The following is an 18,974-nucleotide window of genomic DNA, read 5'->3' on the forward strand; positions in this document are numbered from 1 at the left end:
TCTTGAGGATCATGGAATTATCCATCAAAGGTCTTGTCCTAAAACCCCTCAACAGAATGGGTTGGCCGAAAGAAAACATAGGCACATCATTGAGACCACTAGGACCCTCCTTATCTCCCAAAACATTCCTAAAAATTTTTGGGCAGAAGCAGCTCTCGCTTCTGTTTATCTGATAAATCGTCTGCCATCCAGGATATTAGGAAAAATATCCCCTTTTGAGATTTTATATAAAACGGAGCCGGATTATAATAGGTTACGTGTCTTTGGGTGTAAGTGTTTTATACTTACGGATAAGAATGACAAATTATCTCCCAAGGCTATCCCTTGTGCCTTTCTTGGATATTCCGAAACTCAAAAAGGGTTTCGTTGTTATGATCTTCGAGATGATAAGTTATATGTCTCTAGAAATGTAACCTTTTTGGAAAATGAAAGTGGTTTTGAAAAAATTGTTTCTGAACAAGAAAATTTTGATTATTCCTTCTTATTTGATCTATTGTCTAGTAATGATGATATATCTAGTGATGATGATATATCATCAAATCACGATGAGGAAAATGATGATAACATTGGTGAACATAACTCACTCAATGAACAAGAAAGTAGACTTTCAAATGATCCCATAACCTACTCTCGTAGAAACCAAGACACCTTTAGAAGTGCTTTTGATCAGTATAGTGAACTTGTTCCTAATGTTGACCACCGGAGATCTGAAAGGAATAGAAGACCTCCAACTCGGTTTGTTTCTTTTGATTCTTTCTCACCTCGATATAGGGCTTGCCTTAGTGCCATTCACTCGTATTTTGAACCAAGGAATTTTGAAGAAGCCAAAAAATGTATAGAATGGCAAGAAGCAATGCAAAATGAACTTAATGCCCTTAAAAGGGCTGAAACTTGGGATTTTCAAACTCTACCCATAGGAAAGAAAACTATAGGTTGTCGATGGGTTTTTAAGGTTAAAACCAAAAGCGATGGATCCTTAGAAAGGTATAAAGCTCGTTTAGTTGCTAAAGGGTATGGGCAAGAGTATGGAATTGACTATGAGGAAACTTTTGCCCCTGTAGCCCGAATGGTTACAGTTAGATGTCTTATTACTATTGCATCTATTAAGAATTGGAACATTTTTCAAATGGATGTGAAAAATGCCTTTTTAAATGGTGATCTTAACGAAGAAGTATATATGGATGCTCCACCCGGCATGAAGATCCCTAAAGATAAAGTTCTTCGTCTTCGTAAAGCCCTCTATGGTTTGAAACAGGCCCCCAAAGCCTGGTATGATAGATTCACTAGTGTAATGTTAGAAAATGGATTTTCCTCCTGTTATACTGACACCGCTCTATTTACTAGAAGATCTAATGCAGGAATTGTGATTCTATTACTCTATGTTGATGACATGTTAATTACAGGTGATGATGTTCAAGGAGTCAAGGGTATTAAGTCCGTCTTGACTTCAAAATTTGAGATGTCAGACTTGGGTTTTCTGACATATTTTCTTGGTATTGAGGTTGCCTATTCGCAACGTGGTTATTTTCTATCTCAGTCTAAGCTTGCTTGTGAGATTATTGACAGATCAGGAATTTCTGATGACAAAGTATGCGAAACTCCTGAAGTCGTAGGATCAAAAATGAAGATTGATGATGGCGTTCCCCTGACTGATCCTACTCCTTACAGGCAGCTGGTAGGCTCTCTAATGTACCTTAGCATTACTCGACCTGACTTGTCGCATGCTATTCACATCGCCAGTCAGTTTCAGCATGCCCCTACAACCGTTCATATGAGTGCTGTCCTTCGCATCATTAGATATTTGAAGGGAACCATGAACAAGGGAGTTTTTCTATCTTCTTCCTCTGAATTAAAATTGCTTGCTTATACTGACTCAGATTGGGGAGGTGACCCTAGTAACCGTCACTCCACCACTGGTTTTTGTATTTTCTTAGGAGAATCTTTGATCTCGTGGCGATGTAAAAAGCAACAGAAGGTCTCCTTATCATCCACTGAAGCCGAATATAGAGCCATGGCATCCACCACCATGGAAATTGTATGGATTCGACGTCTTCTGGAAGATATGGGAGTTGTTGTCAAAGAACCAACAAAGCTATGCTGTGACAATAAAAGTGCAATCTACATTGCCAAGAACCACACCTTTCACGAGCGAACAAAGCATATAGAGATGGATTGTCATTATGTCCGAGAAGAATACTTGAAGAAGGTTATTGATCTACCATATGTGACATCTGAGTATCAACTTGCCGACTTCTTCACAAAAGCTCTATGTTCGCCCAGATTTCATTTCCTTCTTGACAAACTTGCGGTTATCACACCGTAAGTTTGAGGGGGGGTGTTAAAATGTATATCCTAAAAGTCATTATTGTAAATATAAATATGGTTCGGTATACGAGTGTATAGTCATTAAACATGCTCGGCATCTTGGTTCAAAGGAATCATAAGATACAAATCTACTAGGGGCCTTGAAAATTCTTATTGATTTTCTAATACTATCATTGTCTACATCTTGATTTTGTGAGTATCTTTGTAAGGCACGTGGTGGGTGATCTTCGGTCCGCCGAGTGTATGTTTGTATGGTAGTATAAAGTGGGTCAATATTATCAAGACCATTGTCAACATTTTCACTTACATCATGAGTGTCTTCATTTTTACTCTCATGCTCATTATGAATGTTTTCACATCCATCATGTTCATTGATAAGATAAAAAAGAAACAAATAATCATAGTTCTCTTGGATTTTTTCTTTGCTAAAACCATCTTCATTTTCTAGAAATGTAACATTTCGTGAAGCATATAACTTGTTTCTTTCCATGTCATAGCATCGATATCCCTTTTGATTTTCAGCATAGCTTAGAAAAACACAAGGGATTGCTTTTGGGGAAAGTTTGACATTTCTATGGGTAAGAATAAAACATTTACATCCAAAGACTCAACCTTTTGTAATCGGGGGAGATTTTAAACAATTTTTCAATGGGAGATATATTTTCAATAGTTTTTTAAGGCATTCTATTTATCAAATAAAATGTTGTAAGAACGGCTTCAACCCAAAACATTTTTGGAACATTTCTTGATATAAGAAATGTTCTAGTGGTTTCAACAATATGTATATGCTTTCTTTCAGCTAGACCATTTTGTTGAGAGTGTATAGGCAAGATTTTTGATGAATAATCCCATTTAAGTCAAGAAAATTTTTGAATTCTTTTGATACAAATTCCCCCCTAGAATCAGATCTAAAAAGTTGAATGTTAGTTTTGAATTAAGTTTTTACATAGAAATAAAAAAAATTTAAGCATTCAAATAATTTTGATTTTTGTTTAAGAAAAAAGATGAAAAAATGTCTATTATAGTCATCTATAAACACAACATAGTATTATACCCCACCTTTGGATATAACAGGAGTCGGTCCCCACACATCCGAATGTATTAACTCAAAAGGATTTTTTGGTATAAAATGTCTTTATTCAAAGGGCAAAGCTTTCATTTTGCCAAGAATGCAATTTTGACAAACCAAATTCTTTTCTTTATAACTAGTAAGAAATGGAAACAAATGTAATTTGGTCACACTAGGATGTTCTAGTCTTTTGTGTCAATTTTTTATATCTTTCTTTTCCATAAAATTACAAAAAGATTGTTTTGATAACTCAAGATTGTCCATTACATAGAGATCTCTTCTATGGCCTTGCCCAATCAGCTTCCCGGACTGGAGATCCTCTATTAAACAATTATTAGAAAAAAATAAAACTTTGCAACCATAATCTGTAATTTGTGAAACTGATAAAAGGTTCAAATTTAGCTTTGGCACAACTCTAATACTTGGTAGTGGAAGTTTGGTGGTTTTTGAAAAAATCCAAAACTTTTGATTTTTAAAGATGTGTTTTTTGGTGCAGATCTTATAGATGGAAGCCAATTTTAGAGAAATTGTATCTACTAAATCAGAATTTTTGGTGCCTATTTTTACTTGTATATTTTCCCTATTCTTGGTGACCAAATACTATGCAGTGGTCTATGATGCTAAAATGACTAGAAGACAACCTCTCTATCTCAGGCATCCATCTTCTGCCACAACATACAGTGGACACTAGGCTCTGGTGTAGGATCCAATATTCTTATTTTTCACACCCATAAAGGGGTTACAAAGTCAAGGGTGGGAAAACATACCCATAAGTCCACAAAAGCCACCTTTTGAAGGGTTTAACTCATTTGCAAAAAACGCTTGAGTATTTCAGAGCATATTCACCAAATGCTAGTCTCTAGATATAGTACATCATCAATTCAAATGCACAAAGAACCCATAGATGAACAAATAAACAAACATCTTAGCAATATTCTCCAAGATTGTAGAACAAAACTTAAAACTTGTATTAATTGTTTGTTTCTCTTCTAGTGCACATTTAGCGTAAAGAAATAATGGTGTCAGTTGGGCTAGCTTTCCATTTATAGGCATCTAACACTGAAAAGCCTACAACAAACAACAACAACAACAACTACGCCTTCATCCCAAAACAATTGGGGTCGGCGATATGAACCAACAAAGAAAATCATCATGGGTCTTCCACATGAATCCTTCTCCTCCAATCATTTCTATCCAATGCCATGTCCTCGGTGAGGTTCAAAGCATTCATATCCTTTCCTATCATCTCCATCCAAGTCTTCCTAGGCCTACCCCGACCTCTTAACTAATATATTTTCCCATTTCTCCATCCTTCTAACTGGAGCATCATTAGGCCTTCGCCGAATATGTCCAAACCACCATAAACGATTCTCTCTCATCTTATTTTCAATGGGTGCAACGCCTACCTTCTTACGTATCTCCTCGTTCTTAATCTTATCTTTTATTGTATTTCCACACATCCATCTAAGCATACGCATCTCAGCTACACTCATTTTTTGAATATGATGTCTCTTGGCAGCCCAACATTCCGTACCATATAGTAAAGCGGGCCTAATAGTCGTCCTATAAAACTTTCCCTTCAACCGCAATGGCATTCTACGATCGCACAACACTCCAATTGCACTTTTCCATTTCATCCACCCAACCTTTATCCTATGATTTACATCTCCATCAATTTCTCCATACTTTTGAATGATAGATCCCAAATATTTGAAACAATCATCCACCGATATTTCTTACTCACCAAGCTTCACTACACTCCCATCACTACTTCATTGCTTACTAAACCAACATTCCATATATTTTGTCTTACTCTTACTCAACTCTCTTGCTTCCAATGCCTGTCTCCATAATTCTAACTTAACATTAACCCCAGCTCTAGACTCATCAATCAAAACAATATCATCAACAAACAACATACACTACGGCACATTTTCTTGAATTGATCTCGTAAGCTCATCCATCACTATAGCAAATAGGACAGGGTTTAAAGCAAATCCTTGATGTAACCCACAAGTGTGGGCATTGGTTACTACTCCTTCATACATATCCTTAATTATACTAATGTACTTGAGAGAAACATCTTTCTTCATCATTGTCCACCAGAGAACGTCCCTAAGTACTCTATCATATGCCTTCTCCAAATCAATAAAAACCATACGCAAATCTTTGTTTCTCTCTCTATTTCTCTCAATAAGTTGTCTAAGAAGATGTATAGCTTCTATAGTTGATCTTCCAGGCATAAAACTAAATTGATTCTCTGATATCATGACAACCTTCATCAACCTAAACTCAATCGCCCTCTCCCAAAGTTTCATAGTATGACTCATGAGTTTTATACCACGATAGTTTGTGCAATCTTGTATATCACCCTTATTCTTATATAAAGGCACCAAAGTACTCTTCCTCTACTCCTTAGGAGTTTTATTTGTCCGTCAAATCTTGTTAAAAAGATTTGTCAACCATTCTAAACCTTTCTCTCTCAAGCATTTCCAAGCCTCGATAGGTACACCATCTGGGCCAACTGCCCTTCTTGATTTCATTTTCTTCAAAGCCTCTGCAATTTCTTTCTTTTGAATCTTGCGCATGAAGTCACGATTCATCTCATGGAAAGGAATGGACAAGTCTCCAAGATCCTGAGCATGACTTCCATACTAAAGTCAGGTTCTAGAAGGCTAACGGTTTCATTCCTTCCTAAAGTATCATCTAGTAAATTAGATTAGTTTTGGACTAAGGGGTTCAACCTCAGGCAACTGTATTCTCTAGGCATGCCCTGATGCCAGAGAAAGAACAGCCATACATTCCAATGTGCACAGACTCTTTGCTGAGTATAGAATTATCCAAAGAAATGAAATTTATAGAATGTGACCAAGCAATGATCTGTCCAGATCATGTTTCCATATAAATAATGACAAGGCAATCTCTAAATGTTTCTCATGTGTTGGCATCTGCAATAAGTATACTGCATCACAAAGTACTAAGACTCTCATGTTTCCCTTCTACACTCACCAATTAAATTACACAATCAAGATATGCACAAACATATATGCAGTAAATGCACTACATCACACAAAAGCTAAGATTATCACGTTTCATAATTACCATTCATCAGCTAATTTTACAAACATCAAGGTTTAGGCAAATATCACACATTAGTTTACCATGACATCAGAGAAATATATAATCTATCAACCATTAATTCCATGTCACAAATTTCAATAGTAGGTAAAATGCCCATACTTCTTATAGAACTTTGTATTACTATCCAAATTTAAGTCGCACAAAGAACTTAAGATCTACAAAAGGTAGAAGGCTCTATGTGGAACCAAGAGAAAAAAAATGTCTTCAGCATTCTTACCCTGTATGTATTTGAATAGGCAAGTCAAAACATAATGCTACCTCCAAGCTGCATGTGAATATGTAGTCAATGAAGTTCTTGCTCTTGATACGAACAGGTTTGCCACCTGAACAGAAGTAGAACTAAGAACAGTTACATAAAAATGTTGCAGAAGATAATTTTTGTGTATCCAAATTCCAAAAACATCATGAACACCAAATACAACTCACCACTAAGGTCTTTTAGAAGCCCATCCTCAGCATTCTCCTTACAGATATGTGTATCAATTTCTAGGCCACTTCGGTAAGCAGCTATGCTCTTCAGAGCCACAACTTTACCAGCAGCTTTGCAGTTTTGTTAAGAAAAACATATCTACTAAAACAATGATTGGTAAAAACTAAAAAGTACATGTCAATAATAAAAAAAACTTCCATAGGATATTGTTTCAACTTTGTTAAGAAAATATGATTAAATCTATCGAGTGTCCATTCCTTCCCATTTTGTAGACCCTGAAAATAAATGAAAACACAATCTCAAGAAATTTAATGCTGCAAATTTAGATCAGAAGTACCTTTATGTGTAAATTTGTTACATGTGACACGCCTTTATTTCTCTTTTCAAGTAAAGGAGATAGCGTTGGGAAGATATTGAGGTCTGGCAGCCCAAGGATGCTACACTCGACATAAGGTTGGCTCCATTGCTACAACAAGAAATGCTCCAGCAAAGGTGTGGACAAGATCCAACCTCAACATGGCAGTAAAACACCATATGGTATGGTCACTTTGCCCCACTTGTGTGAAGTATTTGCACAATTGACACTAGTAAGAAGTCTAAGATGTTACTAAAATGCATTGCAAACAAACAATCAAACAAAATAACCTTCATGCAGGGCTTCAAGGTCTCATTCTTATCTAACTATGCTTATTGTTGCATCAACTAAACTGGAAGCATAGGTCACAAACAACATTATAAGACAAAACGGAACCTAAAACATATCAAATGACACATTGCAATGGAACTCTTTTATCAGCAAAAAGGAAATCAAAGTGCCTAATTTTTTCATAAAGGCAAGTGGCAGGATGCTATAATGAATAAAAGAGGTGCTAGGAAGGAAAAAGCTTCTTCAAAATACATAATGCCTATACCAGGTTACTATTTGTGTGAGATGTATGTGTGTGTGTATATATATATATATATAGAGAGAGAGAGAGACCTCCTCAAGTATTTCCTCAGCAAGGCGCTCAATTCTCAGTATTCTACTAACAACAGGCACATAACTCTTGTGCCACTCAGCATCATGCATTTTATTGAAAGTGATCCCATCATCAATAAAGACTGCAGAAATCTTTGCATCTTCAAAACATTTTGAGCAGATCCATTGAAGCCCAGAGGACTCACGATGTCGCTGTACTCCATCTAACGATGCCTCACAGCCATACAGGCTAGCAATATCCCTTATGCTTCTCTGTTGTTTGAAAGTGTCATTCTTGGTTAGAAACAAGAAAACCTCTATTATCAAGGGCAACAAGCCATAACAGCATTTAATCATGTAATTGAATAATAATCAATATGAGCATGGAAAAGACAGTGAGCAAGTAAACATTCTGCAATAGAGAAATGCCAGCACTTCGATGTGACTATGAGCTGTCAGTATGTCATTGCTACAAACAGAACTTCTATTGACAATTGAAGAAATCCCCAGGTGACATTGTGACAATACAAAAAAAAATCATCAAGAAAAGAATTGACAAAGTTTAACCCCACCTAAAACAAGCACGAAAAAAATCCACTTTAAATTTCTTCAAGAACCATCAAACTTGTATGATTCGAGGTTAAGCACAAAGAGCAGAACTATGCAACTCTTTAGGACAAGTAAAATGCAGTACATATAAAAACACAGTCAGAAGTTCCTATATCACAAAATAGCAATTTCTCACTTCGACAACTATACGCAGTTTACAGATACAGAGATTCACCCGATGCAAAGCAAGGTCGTACACATCCAAATTTCCTTTGTAGCACTATGCAGATTTTCAAATCCCAAATTCAGAAACTATTATACAAACACAGTAACCTTCCACATTCATCATGAAATTCTTCTAATAAATGCCTTCCCCTACCAGAGATCATGAAAAAACAGGCAACGATTGCCACTCTCTATCTGTAGAAGCTTAGCAAAACAAAATCAACACCGACATTTTCATAAATTCAGTCATCATACTCCATGGTATCCACCATCAACCGTCCTAATTTAAGCACTTCCCAACATCAAGATTCACATTCCAGTGAACGAAGCTAATCGATAACACACGCAATCGTCTACGAAACGTAACAGCTCATCTCCTAACAAACTGATCAACTCAACTCAGTGCGATCGAACTTGCACAATCAAGATCCTCTCAAGCGATTAGCGAGCGATCGATTGCGCACCGACAGAACAAACGAACCAAAACAGAATCATCGAAGAACGAGAACATCAACAGGAGGAAATCGATTACAGAGAAAAGCAAAAATAAGAAGATAAGGATCGAGGAGGCGACCTTGAAGGAGAGGGTGTGAGGGGCGTCGTTAAGGGCGCCTCCTTCCGCCTCCGAGAAGCATCGGATGAAGGGAAAGTCGGAATCCAGAGAGACGATGTTGTGAGCGTGAGCGTCGACCAGAGAAATGCTCTCTATCACCTTCTCTAGTTCTCTGTACTTTCCCGCCATCGCCTTGCGCCTCTCTCTAAGCGTATCTTAGTCTGGCTGTGATCTGACTCTGGCTTCTATGCAAAGCCAACCAATGTCTCGTCACTCTTTAGACGTGCTAATTATTTTATTTTATTTTATTCCGTTGCGTTCGTTTTATCCGGCGTGGTGAATTACCAAGAAAACCCTTGCCATACTTCGTTTTTTTATCCAGTGTTTATTTTTTATATCGTTAACAATGTTATTTTTTTGAGATTTAAGAAAAATAAAAATAAAAAATAACCATAAAAATAGCGGTTTACATGTTAGTTTTTATATTTCCCGTTATCATATTCTAGTGATTTCGGTTAATAAAGCTACATTTAAAATGTATGTTTCTCGATAAATTTAAAAAAAAAAAAAAAAAACTTTTTCTGAATTCTAGTTAAAGAGTTATTTCGTGTAATAGACACGCTTAGAGCAAGAAGCTTTGTCGTTCTCAAATAATAGTTTTTAAGGATAAGTGTTGGGTCTTAGATTTGAAGCTTCTAATTCCAATATCTTAGCTTTGTTAAAATAAATAAATAAAACTCACACAAACACACACGCACATATGTGTGTTTATGTTTTTTGCCTTGTTTTCTACAATTAAAACTGTCGCTTGTGCGGTAGGAGCAGGTAGTGCACGTCACCTTGTGTTGGGACGTTGCAGGTTCAATGAACCTGGTATAATTGTTTAACTTGTAGGGGTCTGCCTAACCCCAGTTTGCCTTTCAAAAAAAAAACTATTTTAAGCCCAAATTTTTATAACTAAAAAAAAGAATAACAAGTATAAATATGTAAACCATTCCTCATGAAAAGTAAAAACGAATAAATCATCAAAAACATGATCTCGTTAGAAAACTGAAAACATCATAGTGTTTGCAAAACATTGCGAAATTTTGAACGTCTTAAACAGTTGATAAAATGCTGCGATATTTTTGCAATATTTTCAGAAATGTCGGGATCGTCTTCCGCTAGGGCAAAATTTGAAGTCCATCTTAACGTCATTGTTGTGATTTTCTACTTAATTGCTGATTTGTAAAATGTAACCCATTACGGGTAAAAAATTATCACGGAATTCTTGTAAAAGAATGGTGGTATTTTCGTCAAGTAGATGTGTTGGTTCTTGCAGCAGCGTTCAAACGGGAATCTCTTTCCCTTACTCGGAAAACTCTTTTCCTCCCAAAATCGAGGGCCAAATTCTCAGGGAAGCACTCATGCGGACATCGTGGCCGTCTGTTTGCATTTTGGATGAATGCCACGTGGTTTTGTTGACTTTTGTGCTTTTTAAAATGCAAATCGGATGGCCACCATGTCCGCATGAGCCAAAACGCTCATTTTCAGCATGACCTGATCTGCGCCCGGCCCTTGCTTATTTGGACGCGGTCGGAGTGCGACCTTTGGATGATGGGTCCCACCGGTTTAATGGGAGGCAAGGAATATGGGACCCACTCCCAATGTATGTAACGAATTTTACACGCATACACATGGACGAAGTAAATCTGAGAATCAGTCCGACACCCTGTTTCAATGTTCTCCTCGAAAAAATGATAATTTATTTTAATAAATTTTATTTTTTATTATATTTAATAATTAAAAAATAAAATATGTAAACTGGTTTGTAAGTTTTACATTTTTTTTAAAATTTCACTGTATTTCTAGATACTTGATCTCTTAGATTATCCTATTCTGGTGTATGATGTATATAAGAAGGATCATTTAAGGCTTGAAAATCAAAGACTCAGAATTTTTGTAAATATTCAAGCATATAACAAATAGACCACTCCAAATGCATTTATAGGTTAGATTTGCAAAAAGCCCTAAAATTTTTGGTAGATATTAGTTTTCATATTTTGTTAATTTATATATTTCAGTTTTCCTCTTAATGGATTTTAAATAAAATATATTTTATGTTAAGATAAGATTAGGAACAAGGAGATATGTAAGAAGGTAGGTGTTGCACCCATTGAAAATAAGATGAGAGAGAATCGTTTACGGTGGTTTGGACATATTCGACGAAGGCCTAATGATGCTCCAGTTAGAAGGATGGAGAAATGGGAAAATATATTAGTTAAAAGAGGTCCGGGTAGGCCTAGGAAGATATGGATGGAGGTGACAAGAAAGGATATGAATGCTTTGAACCTCACCAAGGACATGGCATTGGATAGAAATGAATGGAGGAGAAGGATTCATGTGGAAGACCCATAATGATTTTCTTTGTTGGTTCATATCGCCGACCCCAATTGTTTTGGGATGAAGGCGTAGTTGTTGCTGTTAAATTTTTAAAAATATTGTTAATAATAAAAAAACATGTTTTTTAGCCTTTTTTTATTGAAAATATTACCTTTTTTCAAAATAATCTTGAGTGAGGTGTTGGTTTATTTGTGATGTAGCCAATAGTAAAATCCTGACAAGGGACAATAACCCACGTGATCTTGTCTCTCTTTTAATGGCCATTATAAGATTTGTCAGATTTGGATCGAAGGCGATTGAATCCGAATCTAATTTGATACAATTAACGTGACTTAGAATAGAAACTAAATTGGGCCACCTCTGCGCACTCGTTGATTGTGTGGGCCAAACTAGATTAAGCAGTTTTTAGAAAGGAAAACTGAACATTAGGCGAACGTTTGCATGCCTCAGGAAGCTTGGGCCTTTCTACAGAAATGCACAAGATAAGATGCATTCTCACTGGGGCCACCATGGCAACACAATGGTGGAAAAGGGTCCCCCCCTAGGGGGGGGGGTTCGATTTGCTATTCTTAGGCACACATCACCGCAGAGCATGCGTCTGCTGCAGGCAAACACACCCTAATCAGTGGATATAAATAGGGATAGTATTTCCTTCTCTCGTGGGTAAGTAACTCCCTAATTAAAATTCATAGGGAAAGGTTGTTTTGACCAAATCTGGCCATATGGATGGGTTCAATGAACGTTATAAGAGTGGAAATCAACTCTTGAATCAGAGTTTTTGGACATAATAACATGCTTTTTTGAGGTTTAAACCATGATATGCATGACTAGAAAACTGAGTTCTTTGAACCAATGATTTTGAGTTTTGACTTTGATGATTCTTTACCACATAGTTTGATCTATTTTGAGTATCAAAGAAACTATATCCCAATCCAGTTTTGTTAACCGAGCATCGATCTATTTTGAGTATCAAAGAAACTATATCCCAATCTAGTTTTGTTAACCGAGCATCTTTGAGAACCAAGAAGTCTTTATAGATTTTCTTAACCATTAGTGAACTTAGTCACTATAGATAGGAAACCATTTGATTTTTCTTTCAAACTAGATATTTCTTCTTGCAAAGCATTGGTTCTAATGCCAATTTCTTTTATCTTAGATTATTGAGAAAAGTTTTTCTTTTTGAGATCTTTCATCTCTTGAAGTAATACTTTGTTGTTAGAGTCAAGAGTTAAATTTTCTGTTTTCAACTTTTTATTTTTAGAACGTAGACTCTTAAATTTAGTATATAATTCATTAAAAGCTTCTAATAACTCATCATAATCAAATTGACTTACCGATTCTTCTTGTACTACAAAGCACATGTTGGCGACTTCTTCATTCGATTCTTCGTCGGAAGAAGAGTCACTTTCATCCCAATTTGCTTGAAATGCTTTTTTTTCTTGAATTGGTTCTTAGTTTTGACTTTGAAAAGAGGACAATCTTTTTTTATATGTTCGACCTTTTTTGCAGTTGAAACACTTAACTTCATCATAATTTGATGGTTCAGTTTTCTTTACCTTTCTTTGAAATCTCCCCTTTTTGATAAAGCTTTTAAATTGCCTAGTGATAAGGGCAATATATTCATCCCCATCAGAATCTTCTGAATCTGAAGTGGCCTTTAATGCAAGAGATTTCTTATTTGGTTCTTCTTCTTGTCGATCTTGAAGTTGAACTTCATATGCCATCAAATTACCAACCAAGTCTTTAAGAGAAAGGGTGTTCAAATCATTGGCTTCTTCTATTGCTGTGGTCCTTTTCTCTCATTTTGGAGTTTAACACCTCAAGATTTTTCTAACCAAATCTACTTACGAATAAATTTTCTCAAGGAATTTGACTGTATTTGTAATGTTGGTTATTCTTGTTATCATTTTAGAAATTGACTCATTTTGCTTCATTTTAAATAATTTAAATTTATGAACTAAAGAAGCAATTTTAGATTCCTTGACCTTTGACGTACCTTCATGAGTCATAAGAAGAATATGCCAGATTTTATTTACTGAGAAACTTTGAGAGATTCGATTAAACTCTACCTTGTCAATGGCACAATATAGAGCATTCATAACCTTGGCATTGAGTGAAGCAATTTTCTTTGCTTTATCGGTCCATATGCTGAAATTTGTTGATGGTGCTTGATACTTTTAAAAAACGACCCTCCAAATTTTATGATCCATGGATTGTAGGAATATTGTCATTCTTATTTTTCAGTATCCATAGTTTGTTTCGTCAAAGAGAGGAGGACAGACTAAGAAACATCCTTCTTTGTGCTGAGAAGACGATGTTGTCATGCTAGATGATGGTAAAATAAAAAGATAGCAAACCTTACTTTGATACCAAATGAAAGTATTGCAGGATCGATGCAACTAGCACTAGAGGGGTGGGGTGGGGGGGTGAATAGTACTTTTAAACTTTGTCTTTGAAATTTGAAAGATTTTGAAATCTGCAAAGCACTCACACACAAAGAACACAAAGATTTTATCATGGTTCGGTCCTCCAGACCTACATCCAGTCCCCAAGCAAAACCTGCTTGAGATTTTCACTATCAAACTTGTATCACTACAAGATCAAACAGACCAAAATTGGTCCCACTTTCAGCAACAACCCTGCTGAAAGCAAACTTCTTCTTTAAATCAAGGAGACTCTGTCCTTTTTACAGAAAAATTAAAATAAATAACTTACAATCAGTCTATGAGCCTTTCTTATGAATGCAAATGAAGTGGAATAGGTTTGTAGAGACTTTTAAGGCTTTAGAAATACTCAACTCACTATTTCACTGACTCACAAAAGAAATTGGAGTGAAGAACTTGAGTGAAAAGACTTAGTGAGTGAAAAAGCGAATGCTTGAAAGAATAGGAGTGAAAAACACAAGATTCGATGTTTCAATTCATTTATTTTGAGAGTAGATCTCACTCTTATTTATAGTTAAAAAAAATCAAACATTGGTGGTACGAAGGGGTGTTAAACTGACAGTTTTGAATAGTCAAAACATTTGAAAAATGAAAGAATGCAACTTCTGAAAAGTTCAGAAAAATGACTATATTAGTCGACTAAAAAAGTTATCAGTCGACTGAAATCAAATATTAGCAGACTGATTATTAAATCAGTCGACTAATGTGTCTAGCCGAAAATATTTGAATTCTGGATATTGAAAATTAGTTGACTAAAGAAAATATGGTCGACTGATGAAAATCATCAGTAGAGTGAAAAAAGCTTTTAGTCGACTTCTGTTAAATTTTTCAGAAATCGGACATTCGGGTTGGTCAACTAATAGTAGATTAGTTGACTGATCAGAAAATAGACATTTTGCTTTAAAAAAAAAGGTGCAAGAAAATCGGTTGACTGATAAGACTATTGGTCGACTGATAAAACTAAAAATATAGGTAAAGGGCTTTTTAAAATGATTTTTGCAAAAGATTTTTTTTAGGAAAGTTTTACTAAGTATTTTTAGGTGTAATGAAAGTGAGATATGCAATCAAAGTAAGGCTCTTACAAGAATCCAAGAATTTAAAGAGTTTTACACTTGCACGAAATCTTCAATCAATTCTTCAATGTTGAACTTGTAAACTTCTTCAATTCTTTTCTTATTTCTTTGTTACCATAGCTGAAATCCAGTTGTTCATCATCAAAATATCGTACTTGAATTATCATGTACAACTTCCTTGTCTCAACAGACTCTTCTTCCAAAACCTTTTCATTTTGAGGCTCATAATCACTAGTTCTATCTTCACATAAGATGGAATCACATGCGATTTCAAATCAAATAAGATGCAAGCAAATAGTACCTTGTTGCTGATGTCAACAACAATAGTCTTGATTTTGTCATTAATCATTGTTTGCATTTTGTTTTCATTCGCATTGACGATGTACATGTGGAGAGGTGATACAATGACAATGTGGACAGAGACTAAAGTTGCCATTGTTTTTTTTATGATGCTGCACTTTGGAAAAGATCATTCTTTCTTAGAATTTTGTATTCTTTTTGTTAGTCCATGCACTCCTGCAGCAGCAGAATTTGATTTGTCCGGTGGCCTTTTTGTGAAGGATAGTGGACAAGGAAATTTTTATTCCTACATAATATTGATTATTTTAAAATACATAAAGAACCATTGTCATGGCAACAGAACACAGGAAAATGAAGGGTTGTTTAAAGAATTTGTTAGTTACATACTGCATATGACATTATCTTCACATATACTTGCATGAACCTTTTTCGTCAATGTGAATGGAAATCTAATATTGCATTTGAGTGCACAAAATGAATCAAGGGCCATGAGTGATGAAAAACTTGAAATGAGAAATTATGCTATTGTCACCGCTAACCATGAAGAAAGCTCTCATGCCTGAACTCATTTTACTATTTGGACATTGTTTATGTTGCATTACATATTACATACGTAGTTAATGCAAACACACATGGTGCACATATGTGCATGTGGATTGCAACTTTGACATCAAGGTTGTATGGAGGTTAGTCAAATCCATTTGCAATTTGACCTCTTTCTCTTGTAATAACATTCCAAGGTGCAACACCTATTCATAGAAGTACAGATGTATAGTGATTTTTTTAACACCCTTTGTTGTTGGTGAAGCAAGACATGCTAGATTCTTAAACTGTTGATGACCTGAACTATCCAAAAAAGATGGAGACATATTACATTGTCAATGCTCCCACTGTGTTTTCTGCCTGCTGGAAGGCCATTTTCTTGCACGCCTTGAGTTTGAAATACTCTTGGTATTTGTGGTCTTGTCTCTATGGTAGTAAAACTTGGTCTACATGTACTGGCTATGGCTTGAAAATTTTGTAGAGTTTTTTTACCCTTGCATTTCTAAGAATGGAGGCTTTCCATAAAAAGTCATTCAGTAAAAGTGGCATTGCCCAATATGCAAAAAATCAGGCCTTCTATGTTTGTTTTCCTATATTGAAGTTGATCAGGTGCTAGAGTAAATTGGAGTCAGATAGGACATCAGTGTGCCAGTTGGAACTTGCCAACTGACAACCTGGATCGAGTCAGGAAAATTTTGATTTCAGTTGTTAGTCTTCCAAAACTTGTCTGTGGCTTGTTAATTCAGTTTATTATTTGGCAATTTAGAGTGATTATGTCATTTCTTAGCTTATAAGGTTCTCATGCTTTGGCTGGGACTGAACCGAAAAGATGAAGAAGCTCATAAAATTTGTGGTTCTAGTTCTGAGGGTACTTCTTTAAGATATGCTATAGAGTTTTTAATATCTGCTGATACTATGATGCAACCTTTTCTTTCAAAATTTTCTATGCTATTCAATGATGGGCAAACCATGATTACTTGTTAGGTTGTCAAGCCTTTGTTGCAAGAAAGAACTAGGAGAAAGATACAAGTCTTAAATGGTAATGGAAGAGAAGAACTATTGAAGGTATTATCATGGGAGTCTAACTAGTAATTCCCCTTGCGAATTTCCTCATGAACATGAATGGAACTATTGACTTTTGCAAAGGACGAGTCACTTGCAGCTTGTCATGTAACAATCTACTCATACCATGCCAGGCTGAGTTTCTTGTTTTTTAGCTAGGTTGTCTAGTGATCAAATGATTATCAATTGATGATATTCAAGGGACCATACACATTATATGAAATATGATTCTTCTGTTGTAATAGGTCATGGATTGTGCTACCCTTCCTCATTTTTTAAGGCAGCAAGGTTCCGGATCATCCAGATACGGTGATGGTCAGACTTCATGCTGCTTTTCTCTTGAACACCAATTTCATCAGGAACTGTATGCCTACATGAAAAAGCAAGCTTCAGCGAAGAGAACAAACAATTTTACTAGAACGACTTCCATTCATGTAGAACATTGCTAAACCCTTATATTAGGAAAAACACTAGTTCCTGGGCATTCCAACAAAAACCATCACACTATTACAAACAATTTGAAAACAAAAACAGTTAAAAATAACTGTCATCCATTCTGAAAAAGAGTTGGGAGTGAAACAAAATAAACAATAAGAAACAAAAATTCATATAGCTGAGTACTAGCAAACAAATTAAGAAGCACAAGGAAAAGTAAGTTCCACAATAATATGAATCCATTCACATGTTCCAGAATATAGAAAATATGTACTACACCAACTTTTTGAATGGCCCACAGAGTGAACACCAAGAACTATTAATTCCCTTGGCTTTCCCACTGCAGACTCTAGGGTTGCAACTGATATGTATTGGATGATGATCTGCAATGTCAGTATTCAGAAATGCACACAACGCTTTGATACAACCATAATACAAAGCATTGTAACTCCTCTCTTATCCAAATGCAACCACACGCATCAGGAGTTACATAACGCGATGATCCAAACACACCATGTATCCAAAAAAACACTGGTACCTCACCAGAAGAAGGATCATATCCAGCATCATATGTCGATCCGGTTTGGACTCGAGCTTGAATTTAGATATAAATTTGCATACCAAATCCAAATCCGACTATTAATTGAATTCAACTTATTTTACCAAATCCGACTAATGGGATTCAAATTGTTTTGGGTATTAGATGTAAATCTAAGCCTTTGACATCCCTAGTTCAGATTCAAGATGAAACACCAGGTTCCAAGACACGTTTCTTGAACAAAGGTATTCTTAATTGAGTCTAAGGTTGCGTTTGGCTTCACATGAGACATGTCTTGCTATCATAAATAACTTGATGATTATGTTCACTTCTTTCGATTCTCTTTCCCACTAGGTGGGTACCCATATTTTTCTAATCAATCAAATTGTTTAGTGAAAAGAATGACTTTTCCAATGCTAAAGGCATCTTGGCAAAATTCTACGCATGCATGTGGCTTGGTAAAAACATAGTTATTATTATGATTATTAGAATGTGGCTTGGGTAAAAATATACATACTCGAGGCAAAATCCAATTAAAGATCCATATTCAAGGCAAAAATCCAATTTGAGATCCATAGTTGAGGCAAAAAATACATATTCAAGGCAAATTTTCAATTTAAAAAATATTCATATTCGAGGCAAAAAATCATATTTGGGCCAAAAATCCAATTCGAGATCCATATTCGGGGCAAACATCTAATTTGAGATCCTTATTTGGTGCAAAATTCATATTCAGGGCAAAAATGCCATTCGAGGTCTATATTTAGCATAAAAATCCAATTCCAAATCCATATTCATTTCAAAAAATCATGACTTTAGATATAATTCCATAATTGGATGAATATCCAAGCAAAAAAACATAATAAATTTGTTAAAACATGTAAAACGGTGGACGAATCGGGTTATACGATCCAAAATGAAGTAATTCGACTCATTATCCTTGATTG

The 18,974-nt window shown here is 35.6% G+C and overlaps 1 protein-coding gene across 1 annotated transcript in view; it reads right to left on the reverse strand.

The window, feature by feature from the left end:
* NODGS (nodulin/glutamine synthase-like protein) overlaps positions 1-9,441 on the reverse strand; it is a 141,160-nt gene extending 131,719 nt beyond the window's left edge. Inside the window, exons 1-5 of the mRNA XM_089991248.1 lie at positions 9,272-9,441; positions 7,945-8,196; positions 7,172-7,240; positions 6,962-7,076; positions 6,753-6,858 (exon numbers count right to left, since the gene is read on the reverse strand). Coding sequence (XP_089847374.1) covers positions 6,753-6,858; positions 6,962-7,076; positions 7,172-7,240; positions 7,945-8,196; positions 9,272-9,439 — 710 coding nt within the window. The 5' untranslated portion in view covers positions 9,440-9,441. The remainder of the gene's footprint in view (positions 1-6,752; positions 6,859-6,961; positions 7,077-7,171; positions 7,241-7,944; positions 8,197-9,271) is intronic.
* Positions 9,442-18,974: the final 9,533 nt, after the last annotated feature.

The sequence above is a fragment of the Nuphar pumila genome, chromosome 16, assembly GCF_984573655.1.
Source record: "Nuphar pumila chromosome 16, dmNupPumi1.hap1.1, whole genome shotgun sequence".
NCBI classification, from domain to species: domain Eukaryota; kingdom Viridiplantae; phylum Streptophyta; class Magnoliopsida; order Nymphaeales; family Nymphaeaceae; genus Nuphar; species Nuphar pumila.